At 36.1% G+C, this 20,192-nt stretch overlaps 1 protein-coding gene across 18 annotated transcripts in view; it reads left to right on the top strand.

Moving 5' to 3' along the window:
* NEK1 (NIMA related kinase 1) overlaps nucleotides 1-20,192 on the top strand; it is a 351,041-nt gene that overhangs the window by 47,758 nt on the left and 283,091 nt on the right. For all 18 annotated transcript variants that reach the window (XR_005215994.1, XR_005215995.1, XR_005215996.1 and 15 more), the window contains 4 exons: nucleotides 579-646; nucleotides 781-867; nucleotides 2,884-2,938; nucleotides 5,019-5,219. Coding sequence is in view for 15 of the 18 variants with exons in the window: in XM_037830993.1 (XP_037686921.1) it covers nucleotides 579-646; nucleotides 781-867; nucleotides 2,884-2,938; nucleotides 5,019-5,219 (411 nt within the window). In the remaining 3 variants the exon portion in view is untranslated. The remainder of the gene's footprint in view (nucleotides 1-578; nucleotides 647-780; nucleotides 868-2,883; nucleotides 2,939-5,018; nucleotides 5,220-20,192) is intronic.

The raw sequence follows: 20,192 nt of genomic DNA, 5'->3' as shown, positions 1-20,192 counted from the left end.
AAACCCATTAGCTGTCACTCCCCAAATCCCTTAACCCCTGGAACCTGGGGTTTACATTTTGTCTCTGGATTTGCCTATTCTGGACATTATTTATTAGTGGAATCAAACAGTGTGTCCCTTTGCCCATTTTTAAATTGGATTATTGGTCTTGTAATTGTTGAATTGTAACAGTTCTTTATATATTCTGCATACAAAGCCCTTGTCAGCTTTATGAATTGCACATATATTCTCCCAAACTGTGAGTTGTCTTTTCACTTTATTACTGGTGTCCTTTTGCACATGAAACTATGAAATTTTTATTAAAATCAAATTTTTTTTTTTTTTTGGTCACTGCTGCCTTGGTGGCATTTCTAAGAAACCATTGCCTGACACAGAGGCACAAAGATTTATTCCTACGTTTTCTTCTAGGATTTTTATAGTTTCACTTTTTACATTTGGGTCTAGAATCCATTTTGAGATAATTTTGGTTATGGTGTGAGATGGAGATCTACTTTCATTCTTTTACATATAGTCAAAAAAGTTGTTGACTGAAAACTAAACTATAGCAATACTTCATTTTTTTTTCCTGTATTTTACAGAATATATTTTTAACCAAAGATGGGACTGTTCAACTTGGAGATTTTGGAATTGCTAGAGTTCTTAATAGGTAATATATCCGTTTTAAACTTTGTTTTGATGTAATGTCTTCAGTGAAATTTGAATCCAGGATGATATATATGTAATCATTCATAATATCTCTAAGTATCTTAAGCTTCTCCAGTAATTCTCTTTCTGTTCTAGCACTGTAGAGCTGGCTCGAACTTGCATAGGCACCCCATACTACTTGTCACCTGAAATCTGTGAAAACAAACCTTATAATAATAAAAGGTATGTAAGTGATATTCATTATATAATGTATTGTCCATTGACTCTCTCTTACACTAAATTTATTAACCTATAAATGTTATTCTAGAATCAATAATGTACATTTGTGTATATGTATATATATATTTAAATGTATGATGAGTGAAGTTGTAAAGAAGCTATTTCAGTATCTTGCTGAATGAACCATAGGATTACTTTATTATTTAAGTTAAAATTGGAAAATAAAAGGTGCTGCCTTTAATCTTTCTCTTTGTAATAGTAATTTCCAAGTGAATTATAATAGCTAATATTTTTTGGACACATAGTATATGCCAAGCACTGTTTCAAATGCTTTCTATGTATTGACTCTTAATCCTTACAATAATCTTGTGAGGTGTTGGTTTACTCCTTTCATTATAAGGAAATCAAATGCAGAGAGAGGTAAAGTAACTTCCCTGAAGTCCCTCAGCCTAGTAAGTAGTGGAGCAAGTATCCAAACTAGGCATTTGTTATCACTAAGATGTAACAGGGCTAACAGATAGTGTAGTATGTGAATGGTAAGAGGAATCCTTGTCTTCGAATCCCCAATACCCTTTATTTTCTCTCTCTTTCTAATTGAAAAATGTAACCAAATAAATTGGTTTTAATTTTGAGAGTACCAACAGAAGCTAAAAGAAATGAGTAGCTGGTAATAATGCGTATTTCCATGATTGTTATCTCTTCTTATTTTGTGGGGGGTGGGGGTGAGGAGGGAGGTTTGGGTGTGGAGTTGTGTTTTAAACCGCAAGAGTACAGCCTGAGAATATCATTCTAACATCATTCTAACGGTGTATTGTTTTAACTAGTTTACATTATAATGGAAATATCAGTGTAGTCCATGGAATTTGTTATTAGTAGATATTGTAAATGATAGCAGCATTTCTTATTTGGGCTAAAGTAATTTTACTTTTTAATGCTATTTCTATGTATCTTATAGATGTCACCCTAAAAAAATACTAATCTTTCTCATTAAATCAGGAATGAATTTAATCATCCTTTGAGGAATTTTCTACGAAATTAATTTTGTGTGTAAAATGCTTTGAATGCTTTAAAAAAATGTAATGGATAAGCATTATTGATTATACTGTTTGAAATTCATATTTTTCTAAAGGCCAGATTTTAAAGTGTTTTACTAAAAGGTAGTTTAATTTTTTTGTTTATGCTATTTAGTTTGTGACATTTACAAGCTACTGAATAGCTTAATTAGAGTTGAATGTTTTTCTATTTGAACTTCAGAATTAAATAGATGTGTGGATTACAAGTTTAGATACGAAGATTTTTGTGACGGTTTGGATAAAGAGAACCTTAGGATTGCAAGAATGGATTTACTCTTTCCAATAAGTTCAATTTTCAAGAGTGATGGTTTTTTTGTTTTGTTTTGTTTTGACTCCAAAGGACCATTAGAGCTTTGAGTATAAACTTATTTTCTTTCTTAAAATAAAAATAGTTTTATTCTTTTTTCTGATTATAAAATTACCTTTTTAACACAAAAGACAGAGGGAGAGAAAATATATCAAAAACTAATTCTTTGCACTAAAATAAGTTAATGTATTTACTCTCACGTAGTATTTCAGTTGACATAGATTGATTTCAGATGTAATTTTAGTAAATTAATATTTTCTTCATGTTATTAATGAGGTATTTTGCTTTTTTATGTTATTTTTAAAATCATGGCTTTATGTGAATGATTGAATAAAGCAGTTTGACTTGGCTAAATAAAAGTAACTAAATGAAATATACATTAAAATTTATTAATTTTGTTCTTTTAAAAGTTAAATTTCTTTAATGAAATTTTAAAATAATTGCTTGGACCATTATTTTTCTAATTTGGGACCCCTGCTTTTGTCATTTGGTTATGGTTGAGATTTTAAGTTTTAAAAGAAATGTATGGAACATACATTTTTCCACAGTATTTTCATACTGCTTTTGTTTCCTTTGATAAAAAAAAATTTTTAAGTAAATTCTGATTTAGAGGAAATTTGTCATTTTTCTTTTCTCTAGTGATATTTGGGCTCTGGGGTGTGTCCTTTATGAGATGTGCACACTTAAACATGCAGTAAGTAAACGTTTTTGAAATATTTGAAAATTATGCCAAACAGTGACTATAATATATTTATTATTTTAAATCATATGTTGCTTTCAAATGAGTCTCTAGTACTAGAAATTCTTCTCTGTCAGTTTTTAAATTTCTCATCTCTTTCCTGGAATCTAAACTAAAATTTTCCCTTAACATATATCCATATGTTATTTATTTATTATTGTAATATATATTTCATAATTAAATTTTGCTATCCTAATGTTAATTTGATTTACTATTAATTTGATGTTTCAGTTGAGCAAATTCTATTAGTTTCATTTTAGTGATTTCTCTCAAAACATACAAATTATTTGAGTTTGGAATGGGAATTCTTTAAAGAATTTTCTTAACATTTTCATTGAAGGTTTGAGTACTCTTTAATTCAGAGTAAATCTCACATTTTGAAATAGCACACACCAAAAAAAGAGTCCTCAGTAGGTTGACTCTAAATCACTTTCCATTTTAAAATCCTTTTAGAAAAGGAATGTTTCCCTCACCAATTACACAATAATGTATTTTCATTACAGAAAATTTTAGAAAAAACATAAAAATACAAAGAAGTGTGTAAAAGTCATAGGTAATTCTTCCAGCTCATATTGACTATTTATAATATTTTATTGTTTCCTTCTAGGCTTTATTCTAAATTTATTTATGAAATATGTTCTCACTTCCTTCTCCCCAAGTTTGATTATATTATATAAACAGTTCCTATTTTTATTGCTTGATCTTATTTGGGGAGTATTTTTTTTTCCTTTTCATGCTTTTCAATGGTTGCAAACTCTTCTAATGTATTACCTTAGATTTTATTTTCCTCTCTTAAGGAAAAAGGTGTAGACTCCCAAAGTAATGTGGGATGTTTGTTATTAGATATGTATTTGAAGGAACTGGGCTGCTTTTCTGTGACACTGTTGTTGTTTTAGGTCTAAACCAGTGTCTTTCTCTCTTTCTTTTTTAAAAATCTTTTTACCTACATTGTTCTGTCACCATATCTTCTGTAGTTTGGAGTTGTTTACTTTTAAATGAGCACATCAAATTATTTAATTCACTAACCTTTATTTGTGAAGAGCTTGTCATTTGGAAGATAAATGAAAAGTCATTGGAGTGAAGGAGTAGAAAACCATATCTCTTCTACATTTAAGGTTCTTTTTTAGATGCTTAGATATTATTTCTAGAAGATTGAGCAGTACTCAGATTTTAATAAGCTGAATTATATCTTTAAGATGTGCTAGGAGAGCTCAACATTCAACAGAACTCTTTTATTATTGGTATAATCACTGCTACCTAATTTATAGTGTATTTTGTTTTCTTAAAGTAATGTACAACTGTTCTCTATTTTGGCAGAAGAATCAAAAGCATAATTTTATTCTTTCAAAATGAAATCTTATTTTTATTTAAATTGTCCTACCTTTGTGTTCTTTTGGCTTCAGTTAATTACAATTATACCATGTTTAATCCTAAAATACGTATTCCTTTTGATATGGTTTATATTCCTCTAGGAATATTTGTTGATTCCATGGCTTTTGGGAGCATCCACCCAAAAAATAATAGTACTGAGTATTTAAAAGGAAAATAATACAGAGAATTACTGTTTTATTATGTTTTTTCCGCATACTTTGTTCTGTAGTTAATTTCTTGTTCTGGTCTTTACAACAGGGGCATAGGAGGGCACGTCTTAAATGAGGCCCACTAGTTTTTTTCTCTGTGGTTCTGTGGCCCTGATTTTGCTACCTATAGGGTAAATTCTTTTACCATCTTGATTATTTTCATGATTTTTAAAAATCTAGTTAACACTTAATTCCATCTTACAATGTTTTGAATAACTAAAAGTTAATTTTAGAATGAGTTATATTATTTTACTTTCTGAGGACTGATACTCTTTGAAACATTTGTAGATAACCAAGTGAATCCTGTTCTAGAGAACATATACTGATTCAGAAGTTTAGAAGAGGATTGCATTTCTCTTTTTTATTGATAGGAAAATAATTATTTCTCATTGCTAATATTCCCATCTTCAATTTATGTATGATTCATATATGTTAATTTATTTTCTGGACTTTAGTTTGAAGCTGGAAACATGAAAAACCTGGTCCTGAAGATAATATCTGGATCTTTTCCACCTGTGTCTTTGCATTATTCCTATGATCTCCGCAATTTGCTGTCTCAGTTATTTAAAAGAAATCCTAGGGATAGACCATCAGTTAACTCCATATTGGAGAAAGGTTTTATAGCCAAACGCATTGAAAAATTTCTCTCACCTCAGGTATGTTTTTTTACTTTATAATTAAATTAAACTGCTGGATTTTGGTGCTTAATTAGGAGATGTCCTCCCTTTTGGAGGAGAACACACTAGAATCTTGGGGGAATAGGTATGCCCTTTTCAAACTGCACGGGGATCACCTTCCTTTCCATTCTGATATGACTATTTCCCTTTCTTATTGGCTTTCCAGTTGTGAATCATTCCTTTGTCTTTTGGGTTACTGTTTTTTGTTTCCTCACCTGTTAACATTGGGAATTAATGATGTATCTACATCATTAGTTATTACAAAAATTAAAAGTGATAATGTATATGCAGTGCTTAATGTCTGGCACGTAGGAAGTGCTCAATATAATCAGTATATATTAAGTATTATCAGTGTATCAATTTATTATACTAGTATACATATTTTATAATTATAATTTATATTTTAAGGTACTATATGTAATAGAAATTGTTTGGGAACCATCACTTTATAAGCATTTATACATATATAATAGATTACCAATTCATGGTTTTTCCTCTAGTACTTCCATATAGGTGCATAGTGAATATTTGCTGAGTTGAATTTTAATTTGAAAGGATTTATAAGAAATTTCTATCAGATCATTAGCCTAAGTTATTCATATAAGTATGATCACCTGCCATTGGAATTATTTTGTTTATATTTAGTTTGGCCTTTGTTAATTTAACTATAAATAAAATACCTAGAAAAATCATAGTTTTTTACTTTTACTTTCTTGTGAGTGAAGAGGGAAGTGTCATATTAGTTTTTGGCTTAACAGAAACTTCTTGTGAACAAATACTCTACAGAAAGCAGACATGGGGATTTAAATTACTACTGGGAGAATACATTAGTAAGTACAACAGCTAAACCGAATTTGGAGGTTAAAGGTTTGTTGCATAGGACGTAGCAACAACCTCTGAAACGTGGGTGTCTTCCAAGACTCCTTTGTTATAACTAACATTTGCAAGGACGCTTCTATGATACTGCATTCTGTTGCTTTTTGGCAGCTACTGGAGAAGAAAGAATGGCTTCCCTTTAATCTTGCTGAGGCATGTTTTTTTTTCTGCCCCCTTATCAGCAGCTAGAACATCCAGTCTCAAGGGTGAAGCACTGGAATTCACCTAACTAGCAGTGAAAGAGAAGTGTGATAGGCTTAAAACTCACAATATGGAAAGCACAAAGGGCAGTTTATGAATATTAACAAATGGAGTATTTGACATTACATGTTTATGTGTTATTTATATTCCCACTTTGTTGCTATTTAAGCACCATTACATTTTCTTCTTCATGAAAACCTTTATCTTTTGTTCTTTAAATTTATCTTCTGTCATATATCACTTTTTATGTAGTCATATACAGGTGAGAAAGTTCATGATAACATTTTTTTAAGGCTCAACTTTGGGACAATTTATGAGCTTTACTGAAACATATGAACTATTATTTCCTGTATCACTATAATACTCTGTACAGTTCTTTTACCCCTCATTTCTCTTAATGCAAGTAGCCAAGGTTGATAGGAACAGTTTTCAGTTTTACGCACCTTGACAACTTCTTCCTTGATGTCTCTTAAAGTATTGATTCATTAGGATTATAGGTAGAATGTTCTTGCCATTGAGGAGAAACACCCCTAATTTTTTGTTTAGGGTGATATCAAGAACCATGTGATTCTACGGGCTCACAGTTTTAATGTCCACCATCTCAGTAGTGAACGGGTTTAAAAACATGGTCATGTCGTTATTTTCTGTTCAAGATCTCTCTAATAAAAGGTGAAAATTCTGTGTGATGGGTGTATTATTCCCCCAAAATGTTTTCATAAGTGCCATGGTGTTGTGAACCTCTTCCCGTAAAAAGAATTGAGAGATGATGCAAGGTAGGGATGATACAATCTGTATAGCAATAGCCACACCATTTGTGTGGCCATGGCTTACACAGATGAAATAGGTGCCTTTGCAAGTTATCTTGCCTTCTTCAAAGCAGCAGATGTCATCCAGAAACAAAGTATCATTATACTCTGCAAGTTTCACCCAGAAAAAAACTGGCATTATCCCCAAGTTATGATTACACATTCTAATTTCTAATGTTCCAGAACCATTGTAGATACAGAGTTACCTAGCAACATCCATTGTTAAATGCACATGGGTATCTCTAATTTCTCCCATAGTGAAACTGGGATGCATCAGTTCTGCAAGCTTAGATCAATTCCATATCCTGAACATTTGGGGAGGTTCTTTCCAGCTGTGTAACTGTTGCACATAGTATTCCAAGTGAAGGACTCTAGTATCGTAGGGATTTCTGCCTTAGTGCTGTGGGTCATGTGAAGCCAGAGCCAGTAGCTAGAAATAATTAATTTTTTTTGCAACTTTATTATCATAAGAATGTATCTTTGAGCTCTTATATCTGAGTGCAAAATAACAGGAGTTAGGTAAAGGCCCTTCATATCTCATGAGGTCGGTTTTACTCACAACTGAGGCACAATGGGCCACCCAGAGTGTTCAGTAAGAATGTTATCTAACAACTGTCAGGGTGCTTGCTTACTCACTGTCATGCACTGTTTATCCAAGTGGTGGTTGTTAGGCCAATCATTGTCTTCAGAAAAGAGAAGTTGAGCAATCTTTCTAACTTTCTTTGTGATGTGACAGGCATTAGGGGGTAAGAAGTGGGCAATTCAATTTCTGATAGGAAGATTTTCAGTTATTATTTTTATAGTCTCTGGTTACAGTTCAGATGTGGCCAAGACTGAACCTTGATTCATTAGTTCAAGTATGGCTGTACTTAGTGGGACGAATGATAATTTACTTAAGTATAAACAGATGATTGCTGTCCCATTGGAGATGCTCTTGAATAATATCCTTTTGGACAAGTTATTAGACTACACTCAAACATAGGTTAAATTTTTACAGACGGGGAGTTAGTGTAAAGAATTACACTAACTGACCGCTGACTAGTTGTTTCAGGTCGCTAACAGAAGCTTTCTGTAAACTTTCTGTACCTCAAGTAAGAAGTGGGTCACTGGCTTATGCTATGAGAACAGCAGATGCTGTTTTACATGTGGAAAGTGGATTCAAGGCAGGGGCTTGCCTTTTTTTTTTTTTCTTTAAATGCAATTTTATTGAGTTTTTCACACAACATATAAGCCATCCTAACTTATATAATTGCTCTAACTAGAACTTCTAGCCCAATGTTGAATAACAGTGGTTACGGGGGCATCCTTTTCTCATTTCCGATCTTAGAGGGAAGGCTTTCAGTCTCTCACCATTGAATACGTTGTTAGCTGTGGGTTTTTCATATTGAGAAAGTTTCCTTCTATTCCTGTCCAAGTGTTTTTATCAAGAAAGAATACTGGATTTTGTCAAATGCATTTTCTGCATCATTAATTGATTTTCTTATGTTGAACCACCCTTGCATACCTGTAATAAAACCCACTTGGCCATGGTGTATAATTCTTTTAATGTGGCATTGGATTTAGTTTGCAAGTATTTTGTTGAGAATTTTTGTATCTATATTCATTAGGGAGATTGGCCTGTAGTTTTCCTTTCTTGTGGTATCTTTATCAGGTTTTGGTATTAGAGTGATGTTAGCCTCATAGAATGAGTTAGGTAGTGTTCCCTCTTCTTCAATTTTTGGAAAACTTAGAGCTGGAATGTTGTTAATTCTTCCTGGAATGTTTGGTAAAATTCCGCTGTGAAGCTTTCTGTTCCTGGGCTTTTCTTTGTTCTTTATCTTGCACCTTAGTTGGGATATTGAGGTCATTAAATTTGTTACTTTTCCATTTTCCTATCCAAAATCTTTTAAAGAAAGGATTTATATAAGGAAATAGGAATGTTGTTTAAATTCTTAATAAATTAGTTGTTTTTATCTAGTTACTTATATGTATTTTATATTATTCTTGTCAGAGTATATTTATCTTTTAAACAAATACTTGTCATATAATTTATTATTCATTCAACAGATATTCACTGGGTACCTATTATGGACCAGGCTATTTTTAGACCCTAGCAATACAGCAGTGAACAAAAGGGATAAAAATCCATACCCTATAGGAGCTTAATTTCCATTTGTGACTGGAGGGAAAGTTAAGAAGGCAATGAATAAGGAAATATATACAGGCATACCTCAGATATCGTGGGTTTGGTTCCAGACCACTGCAATAAAGTGAATATTGCAATAAAGTGAGTCACACGAAGTTTTTAGTTTCCTAGTGCATATAAAAGTTGTGTTTATACTATACAGTAGTCTATTAAGTGTACAATAGCATTGTGTCTAAAAAAACAGTGTACATACCTAAATTAAAATGTGACAGAGAGACCTTGAAGTGAGCACATGCTTTTTTTTTTTTTTTTTAAATCATCATTTTATTGAGATATATTCACATACCACGCAGTCATACAAAACAAATTGTACTTTCGATTGTTTACAGTACCATTACATAGTTGTACATTCATCACCTAAATCAATCCCTGGCACCTTCATTAGCACACACACAAAAATAACAAGAATAATAATTAGAGTGAAAAAGAGCAATTGAAGTAAAAAAGAACACTGGGTACCTTTGTCTGTTTGTTTCCTTCCCCTACTTTTCTACACATCCATCCATAAACTAGACAAAGTGGAGTTTGGTCCTTATGGCATTCCCAATCCCATTGTCACCCCTCATAAGCTACATTTTTATACAACTGTCTTCGAGATTCATGGGTTCTGGGTTGTAGTTTAATAGTTTCAGGTATCCACCACCAGCTACCCCAATTCTTTAGAACCTAAAAAAGGTTGTCTAAAGTGTGCGTAAGAGTGCCCACCAGAGTGATCTCTCGGCTCGTTTTGGAATCTCTGCCACTGAAGCTTATTTCATTTCCTTTCACATCCCCCTTTTGGTCAAGAAGATGTTCTCCATCCCACGATGCCGGGTCTACATTCCTCTCCGGGAGTCATATTCCACATTGCCAGGGAGATTCACTCCCCTGGGTGTCTGGTCCCACGTAGGGAGGAGGGCAGTGATTTCACCTTTCAAGTTGGCTTAGCCAGAGAGAGAGGGCCACATCTGAGCAACAAAGAGGCATTCAGGAGGAGACTCTTAGGCACAAATACAGGGAGGCCTAGCCTCTCCTTTGCAGCAACCGTCTTCCCAAGGGTAAAACTTATGGTAGAGGGCTCAACCCATCAAACCACCAGTCCCCTATGTCTGTGGTCATGTTAGCAACCATGGAGGTGGGGTAGGCAAATACCCCTGCATTCTCCACAGGCTCCTCAAGGGGGCACTACATCTTTTTTTTTTTTTCCTTCTTTGTCTTTTTTCTTTCTTTTTTTTTTTGTTTTAACTTTCCCTTCTTTTTTAAATCAACTGTATGAAAAAAAAAGTTAAAAAGAAAACAAACATACAATAAAAGAACATTTCAAAGAGACCATAACAAGGGAGTAAGAAAAAGACAACTAACCTAAGATAACTGCTTAACTTCCAACATGTTCCTACTTTACCCCAAAAAAGTTACATAATATAGCAACATTTCAGTGAACTTGTTCCTACTACATCCATCAGAAATTAACAGACCATAGTCATTTCTGGGCATCCCCAGAACGTTAAATAGCTTATCTGTTCTTCTTGGATTATTGTTCCCCCTTCCTTAATTGCTCTCTACTGCTTGTTCCCCTACATTCTACATTATAAACCATTTGTTTTACATTTTTCAAAGTTCACATTAGTGGTAGCATATAATATTTCTCTTTTTGTGCCTGGCTTATTTCGCTCAGCATTATGTCTTCAAGGTTCATCCATGTTGTCATATGTTTCACCAGATCGTTCCTTCTTACTGCCGCGTAGTATTCCATCGTGTGTATATACCACATTTTATTTATCCACTCATCTGTTGAAGGACATTTGGGTTGTTTCCATCTCTTGGCAATTGTGAATAATGCTGCTATGAACATTGGCGTGCAGATATCTGTTCGTGTCACTGCTTTCCGATCTTCCGGGTATATACCGAGAAGTGCAATCGCTGGATCGAATGGTAGCTCTATATCTAGTTTTCTAAGGAACTGCCAGACTGACTTCCAGAGTGGCTGAACCATTATACAGTCCCACCAGCAATGAATAAGAGTTCCAATTTCTCCACATCGCCTCCAGCATTTGTAGTTTCCTGTTTGTTTAGTGGCAGCCATTCTAACCGGTGTTAGATGGTATCTCATTGTGGTCTTAATTTGCATCTCTCTAATAGCTAGTGAAGCTGAACATTTTTTTCATGTGTTTCTTGGCCATTTGTACTTCCTCTTCAGAGAACTGTCTTTTCATATCTTTTGCCCATTTTATAATTGGGCTGTCTGTACTATTGTCATTGAGTTGTAGGATTTCTTTGTATATGCAAGATATCAGTCTTTTGTCAGATACATGGTTTCCAAAAATTTTTTCCCATTGAGTTGGCTGCCTCTTTACCTTTTTGAGAAATTCCTTTGAGGTGCAGAAACTTCTAAGCTTGAGGAGTTCCCATTTATCTAATTTTTCTTTTGTTGCTTGTGCTTTGGGTGTAAAGTCTAGGAAGTGGCCGCCTAATACAAGGTCTTGAAGATGTTTTCCTACATTATCTTCTAGGAGTTTTATGGTACTTTCTTTTATATTGAGATCTTTGGTCCATTTTGAGTTAATTTTTGTGTAGGGGGTGAGGTAGGGGTCCTCTTTCATTCTTTTGGATATGGATATCCAACTCTCCCAGCCCCATTTGTTGAAAAGACCATTATGGCTCAGTTCGGTGACTTTGGGGGCCTTATCAAAGATCAGTCGGCTATAGATCTGAGGGTCTATCTCTGAATTCTCAATTCGATTCCATTGATCTATATGTCTATCTTTGTGCCAGTACCATGCTGTTTTGGCAACTGTGGCTTTATAATAAGCTTCAAAGTCAGGGAGTGTAAGTCCTCCCACTTCGTTTTTCTTTTTTAGAGTGTCTTTAGGAATTCGAGGCATCTTCCCTTTCCAAATAAATTTGATAACTAGCTTTTCCAAGTCTGCAAAGTAGGTTGTTGGAATTTTGATTGGGATTGCATTGAATCTGTAGATGAGTTTGGGTAGAATTGACATCTTAATGACATTTAGCCTTCCTATCCATGAACATGGAATATTTTTCCATCTTTTAAGGTCCCCTTCTATTTCTTTTAGTAGAGTTATGTAGTTTTCTTTGTGTAGGTCTTTTACATCTTTGGTTAAGTTTATTCCTAGGTACTTGATTTTTTTAGTTGCTATTGAAAATGGTATCTTTTTCTTGAGTGTCTCTTCAGTTTGTTCATTTCTAGCATATAGAAACATTACTGACTTATGTGCATTAATCTTGTATCCCGCTACTTTGCTAAATTTGTTTATTAGCTCTAGTAGCTGTATCGTCGATTTCTCAGGGTTTTCTAGATATAAGATCATATCATCTGCAAACAATGACAGTTTTACTTCTTCTTTTCCAATTTGGATGCCTTTTATTTCTTTGTCTTGCTGGATTGCCCTGGCTAGCACTTCCAGCACAATGTTGAATAACAGTGGTGACAGCGGGCATCCTTCTCTTGTTCCTGATCTTAGAGGGAAGGCTTTCAGTCTCTCACCATTGAGTACTATGCTGGCTGTGGGTTTTTCATATATGCTCTTTATCATGTTGAAGAAGTTTCCTTCAATTCCTACCTTTTGAAGTGTTTTTATCAAAAACGGATGTTGGATTTTGTCAAATGCTTTTTCAGCATCTATTGAGATGATCAATTGATTTTTCCCTTTCGAGTTTTTAATGTGTTGTAATACATTGATTGTTTTTCTTATGTTGAACCATCCTTGCATGCCTGGAATGAACCCCACTTGGTCATGGTGTATGATTTTTTTAATGTGTCTTTGGATTTGATTTGCAAGTATTTTGTTGAGGATTTTTGCATCTATATTCATTAGGGAGATTGGCCGGTAGTTTTCCTTTTTTGTAGCATCTTTGCCTGGTTTTGGTATTAGATTGATGTTAGCTTCATAAAATGAGTTAGGTAGTGTTCCATTTTTTTCAATGTTTTGAAAGAGTTTGAGTAAGATTTGTGTCAGTTCTTTCTGGAAAGTTTGGTAGAATTCCCCTGTGAAGCCATCTGGCCCTGGGCATTTATTTGTGGGAAGATTTTTGATGACTGATTGGATCTCTTTGCTTGTGATGGGTTGGTTGAGGTCTTCTATTTCTTCTCTGGTCAGTCTAGGTTGTTCATATGTTTCCAGGAAATTGTCCATTTCTTCTACATTATCCAGTTTGTTGCCATACAGATGTTCATAATATCCTCTTATAATTTTCTTAATTTGTTCAGGATCTGCAGTTATGTCACCTTTTTCATTCATTATTTTGTTTATATGGGTCTTCTGTCTTTTTGATGTTGTCAGTCTAGCTAGGGGCTTGTCAATCTTGTTGATCTTCTCAAAGAACCAACTTTTGGTGATATTTATCCTCTCTATTGTTTTTTTGTTCTCTATGTCATTTATTTCTGCTTTAATCCTTGTTATTTCTTTTCTTGTACTTGGTTTAGGATTGGTTTGCTGTTCATTTTCTAGCTTCTTCAGTTGATCCATTAGTTCTTTGATTTTGGCTCTTTCTTCCTTTTTAATATATGCGTTTAGTGCTATAAATTTCCCCCTTAGCACTGCTTTTGCTGCATCCCATAGGTTTTGGTATGTTGTGTTCTCATTTTCATTCGTCTCTATATATTTAGCAATTTCTCTTGCTATTTCTTCTTTAACCCACTGATTGTTTAGGAGTGTGTTGTTTAACCTCCAGGTATTTGTGAATTTTCTAAGTCTCTGATGGTTATTGACTTCTAATTGTATTCCATTGTGGTCAGAGAATGTGCTTTGAATAATTTCAATCTTTTTAAATTTATTGAGGCTTGTTTTATGTCCCAGCATATGATCTATTCTGGAGAAAGTTCCGTGAGCACTAGAAAAGTATGTGTATCCTGGTGATTTGGGATGTAATGTCCTGTATATGTCTGTTAAATCTAATTCATTTATCAGATTGTTTAGGTTTTCCATTTCCTTATTGGTGTTCTGTCTGGTTGATCTATCTATAGGAGAGAGTGATGTGTTGAAGTCTCCCACAATTATTGTGGAAACATCAATTGCTTCCTTTAGTTTTGCCAGTGTTTCTCTCATGTATTTTGTGGCACCTTGATTGGGTGCATAGACATTTACGATTGTTATTTCTTCTTGCTGAATTGCCCCTTTTATTAGTATGTAGTGGCCTTCTTTGTCTCTCAAAACATCCCTGCATTTGAAGTCCATTTTATCTGAGATTAATATTGCTACACCTGCTTTCTTTTGGCTGTAGCTTGCATGAAATATTTTTTTCCATCCTTTCACTTTCAGTTTCTTTGTGTCCCTGTGTCTAAGATGAGTCTCTTGTATGCAACATATTGATGGTTCATTTTTTTTGATCCATTCTGCCAATCTATATCTTTTAATTGGGGGAGTTTAATCCATTTACATTCAACGTTATAACCGTGAAGGCATTTCTTGAATCGGCCATCTTATCCTTTGGTTTATGTTTGCCATATTTTTCCCTCTCTCTATTAATATCCTTTATTGTACCCATACCGAATCTCTTTAGTACTGAACCTTTCTGCAAGTCTGTCTGTCCTGTCTTTGTTTCTCTGTCTGTAGGGCTCCCTTTAGTATCTCCAGTAGGGCAGGTCTCTTGTTAGCAAATTCTCTCAGCATTTGTTTGTCTGTGAAAAATTTAAGCTCTCCCTCAAATTTGAAGGAGAGCTTTGCTGGATAAAGTATTCTTGGCTGGAAATTCCTCTCACTCAGAATTTTAAATGTATCGTGCCACTGCCTTCTTGCCTCCATGGTGGCTGCTGAGTAGTCACTACTTAGTCTTATGCTGTTTCCTTTGTATGTGGTGAATTGCTTTTCTCTTGCTGCTTTCAGAACTTGCTCCTTCTCTTCTATCTTTGACAGTGTGATCAGTATATGTCTCGGAGTGGGTTTATTTGGATTTATTCTATTTGGAGTTCGCTGAGCATTTATGATTTGTGTATTTATGTTGTTTAGAAGATTTGGGAAGTTTTCCCCAACAATTTCTTTGAATACGCTTCCTAGACCTTTACCCTTTTCTTCCCCTTCTGGGACACCAATGAGTCTTATATTCGGACGTTTCATATTATCTATCATATCCCTGAGGTCCATTTCGATTTTTTCAATTTTTTTCCCCATTGTTTCTTTTATACTTTCATTTTCCATTCTGCCATCTTCCAGGTCACTGATTCGTTGTTCAACTTCCTCTAGTCTTGTACTATGAGTGTCCAGAATCTTTTTAATTTGGTCAACAGTTTCTTTAATTTCCATAAGATCATCCATTTTTTTATTTAGTCTTGCAATGTCTTCTTTATGCTCTTCTAGGGTCTTCTTGATTTCCTTCATATCCCGTACTACGGTCTCATTGTTCATCTTTAGTTCTTTGAGTAGCTGCTCTAGGTGCTGTGTCTCTTCTGGTCTTTTGATTTGGGTGCTTGGGCTTGGGTTATCCATATCGTCTGGTTTTTTCATATGCTTTATAACTTTCTGTTGTTTTTGGCCTCGTGGCATTTGCTGAACTTGATAGGGTTCTTTTAGGGTTTGTAGACCTATTTAAGTCCTTATCTCTAATTTATCAGATCTACAGCTTCGTGGAGTACACTTTCTCTAACTAACCAGCAAGTGGCGTCCACGAGCCACCTGTTCTCCACAAGCCAGTTCTCCCCTGCTTAGCCTTTTTGGTGAGTGGGGGAGTGAGTCTTGTGGGGCCCAATTGGTGTACCAAGCTTGCGTGTGTAGTTGGTGTTGCCTGCCCTGTATGTGGGGCGTGTTTCTGGGCAGTCGGGGTGGGGGGGTGGCCCTAACAATCAAATCTCCCTGATGATCCTAGAGTTTTAAAGCTACTGCAATAGTCTAATCCTTCAGTTCAGTCCTGCCACAGTTTGTCTCTGCCACTGACCCACAAGTCTTTGGTATTGGCGTATGGCTCCTGAGACTTGCAAGTGGGCCCCTCTTCCAGGCTGTGCACCCCGGGTCCTCTGTTGAGGGATGACTGTGCTATGTCACAGGTGAGTGCCGTCCCCCCAGGGCAGTTCTGGGCTGCTGGGCTGTGTAGGGAGTCTCCCAGTCTGTTCAAATGATGGCTGAATGGGGCTTTGTTAATTCACACTGCTCCACCTTCCCAGCTCTGGGACATTCAGCTGAGGTTGCAGGGAAGGCTAATGTCCACGCCCAGTTTTGTGGTGTGTGCCTGTTATTTGAAGCACTTCCGTCACACTGGGTTGTCTGGGGCAGCTCTGGGCTATGGGGCTGGCAATGGGCAGGAGTGTTTCCTGTCCACCAGGATGATGGCTGTGAGCGGACACCCCCCTTTTCTTGGGAAGTTGTGTTGTTTAGTGAATTTTCTCAGCCACTGGATTATTGCCTTTTGTCTCAGAGCTCTCTTAGTTCTGCTCTTGACTTGATGTGCCCAAATTGCAATTCTTTGAAGCTTTCTGTATTGGGCTTCTTAGAGTAATTGTTTTAGAAAAAGAAAAAAGGATTTAAAAAAAAAAAAAAAAAAAAAAAAACGGCCCTCCTCAGAGATCTAATGGGTTATTGAAATGCTAATAGACAAAGCAACCAGGGCCATTAAGGAAAGGTCCACAGGGTAGAGAGATCAGCTTTTCTTCGGGATTTGCATATGCGCCTCAAGGCCTGAGGTCCGCCCTTCTCCTTTCTGTGTTCACCAGAACTCCAAAAATCCTCTGCTTTTATTTTGGAGTTTTTCGTGTTGTTTTTTTTCTATGCCTGTCTCCTCTCTGCTGGGCTGGCTGCTCTCAGAGTCTCTGGTGTCTGGTCTCAGTCTATCTATGGTTGGAGTTTGAATCAGTAGAATGGGTTTCCAATAAGAGCAGCCACTGCAGTTCTCCCTTCTCCTTCCCGGAGCTGACAGCCCCTCCTCCCCCGGGACTGAGCCTGGCAGGGAGGGGCGTGGGTCCCCTGGCCGCAAAAACTTACAGATTTCGCTGATCTCAGCAGTTCCACGTTTTCATGAGTGTTGTATGAAGTATGCCCAAAGACAGATTGCTCTGTGGTGTCCAGTCCACGCAGTTCCTGGCTTTTTACCTACTTTCCTGGAGGAGTAACTAAAACTTACAGCTCACCAGTCTGCCATCTTGCCCCGCCTCAGCACATGCTTTTTGAAAAATGGTGCCAGTACATTTGCTTGACCCAGGGTTGCTACAAACCTTCATTGCATTTGCAAAAATATGTAATATCTGTGAAGCACAGTAAAGTGAAGTGCACTTCAGTACCTCACTTCATGTCTCTATGTCCCGTAATTCTTGCAGTTTTTCACTTTTTCATTATTAACCTGTTAAGATGGTCCGTGATCAGTGATCTTTATTGTTACTATTGTACTTGTTTTGGGGGCACCGTGAACTGTGCCCATGTAGGATGGAAAACTTGATAAATATGTATGTTCTTACTGTTCCACCGACCGGTCATTCCTGTCTCTCTCCCTCTCCTTGGGCCTACTTATTCTCTGAGACACAACAGTATTGAAATTAGGCCGATTAATAACCGTATAATAACCCTCTTAGTGTTCAAGTGAAGGAGAGTTCCATGTCTCTCACTATTAAATCAAAAGTTAGAAATTGTTAAGCTTAATGAGGAAGGCATATTGAAAGACAAAATAGGCTGAAACCTAGGCGTCTTGCACCAAACAGTTAACCAAGTTGTGAAGGCCAAGGAAAAGTTCTTGAGGGAAATTATAAGTGCTACTTCAGTGAACATATGAATGATGAAAAAGTGAAACAGCTTTATTGCTAATATGGAGAAAGTTTCAGTGGTCTGGATAGAAGATCAAACCAGCTACAACATTCCTTTAAGTCAAAGCCTAATGCAGAGCAAGGCCCTAACTCACCTCAAGTCTTTGGAGGCTCACAGAGGTAAGTAAGCTACAGAAGAAAAGTTTGAAGCTAGCAGAGAGGTTGGTTTATGAGGTTTAAGGAAAGAAGCTCTATCCATATCATAAGAGTGAAAGGTGAAGTAGCAAGTGCTGTTGCAGGAGCTGCAGCCAGTTATCAAGAAGACCTAGCTAAAATTATTGATGAAGGTATCTACACTAGAGATTTTCAATGTAGATGAAGCAGCCTTCTATTGGAAGAAGATGCCATCTAAGACTTTCATAGCTTGAGAAGAGAAGTCAATGCCTGGCTTCGAAGCTTCAAAGGACAGGCTGATTCTCTTGTTAGAGACTCATACAGCTTGAGACTTTAAGTTGAAGCCAGTGCTCACTTACCATTTCAAAAATCCTAGGGGCCTTAAGAATTATGCTACATTGACTCTGCCTGTGTTCTGTAAGTGAAAAAACAAAGCCTGTATAACAGCACATATTTACTACATGGTTTCCTGAATCGTTTAAGCCCACTGTTGAGGTGTACTGCTCAGAAAAAAAGATTCCTTTCAAAATATTACTGCTCATTGACAAAGCTCTGGTCACCCAAGGGCTCTGTTGGGTATGTAGAACATGGTAAATATTGTTTTCATGACTGCAAACAAAACATCTGTCCTGCAGAACACAGATCAAGGAGTAATTTTGACTTTCAAGTCTTATTATTTTAATAAGAAATGCATTTTGTAAAGCTATAGCTGTCACAGATAGTGATTTCTCTGATGGATCTGCGCAATGTCAGTTGAAAACCTTTTGGAAAGGATTAACCATTTTTGATGCTGTGAAGAACATTCATGATTCTGGGGAGGAGATCAAAATAGCAACATTAACAGGAGTTTGGAAGAAGTTGATTCCAACCCTCGTAGATGACTTTGAAGAGTTCAAGATTTCAGTGGAGGAAGTAACTGCAAATACGGTGGAAATAACAAAAGAACTAGAATTTTAAGTGGAGCCTGAAGATGAGACTGAATTGTTGCAATCTCACAATAAAACTTCAGAAGATGAGGAGTTGCTTTTTTTTTTTTTTAATTAAATTCAGTTTTATTGAAATACATTCACACACCATACAATCATCCATGATATACAATCCGCTGTCCACAGTATGATAACATAGTTATGCGTTCATCACCACAATCTATCTCTGAACATTTTCCTTACATCAGAAAGAACCAGAACAAGAATAAAAAATGAAAGTGAAAAAAGAACACCCAAATCATCCCCCCATCCCACCCCATTTGTCCTTTAGTTTTTATCCCCATTCCTCCTTTCATCCATACACTAGATAAAGGGGGTGTGATCCACAAGGACTTCACAATCACACTGTCACCCCTTGTAATCTACATTATTATATAATTGTCTTCAGGAGTCCAGACTGCTGGGTTGGAGTTTGGTAGTTTCAGGTATTTACTTCTAGCTATTCCAATACATTAAAGCCTAAGAGGTGTTATCTATATAGTGCATAAGAATGTCCACCAGAGTGACCTCTCGACTCCGTTTGGAATCTCTCAGCCACTGAAACTACTTTGTCTCATTTTGCATCCCCCTTTTGGTCAAGAAGATACTCTCAGTCCCACGATGCCGGGTCCGCATTCATCCCCAGGAGTCATACTCTGCATTGCCAGGGAGATTTACATCCCTGGGAGTTGGGTCCCACGTAGGGGGGAGGGCAGCGAGTTCACCTGTTGAAATGGCTCAGTTAGAGAGAGAGAGGGCCACATCTGAGCAACAAAGAGGTAGAGGAGTTGCTTTTTATGGATGAGCAGAGAAAGTAATTTTTTTGAGATGGAATCTAACCCTGGTACAGTGTCATGGGTTTGTCTCTTTGCACCTCAAACTTATGATCTCTGTTAGAAAAGGCCTGAGCCTTATCAGGTTGTGATTCAGTGGGTTTGGGCATCATCACATAACCTTGCGCTCAAATAAGAGTATAGGGGCAAACAATAGTTTAAAAGTAAAGAGCACTCAAGACAAAATTCAACGTTAACACATTTTTGCAAAAAGAGCACTTAAGGTAAATGGAACAAGTTTACAATATAAAAA

This window comes from Choloepus didactylus, chromosome 3 (assembly GCF_015220235.1).
Source record: "Choloepus didactylus isolate mChoDid1 chromosome 3, mChoDid1.pri, whole genome shotgun sequence".
NCBI lineage: Eukaryota > Metazoa > Chordata > Mammalia > Pilosa > Megalonychidae > Choloepus > Choloepus didactylus.
This window is presented reverse-complemented; position numbering and strand designations above follow the sequence as displayed.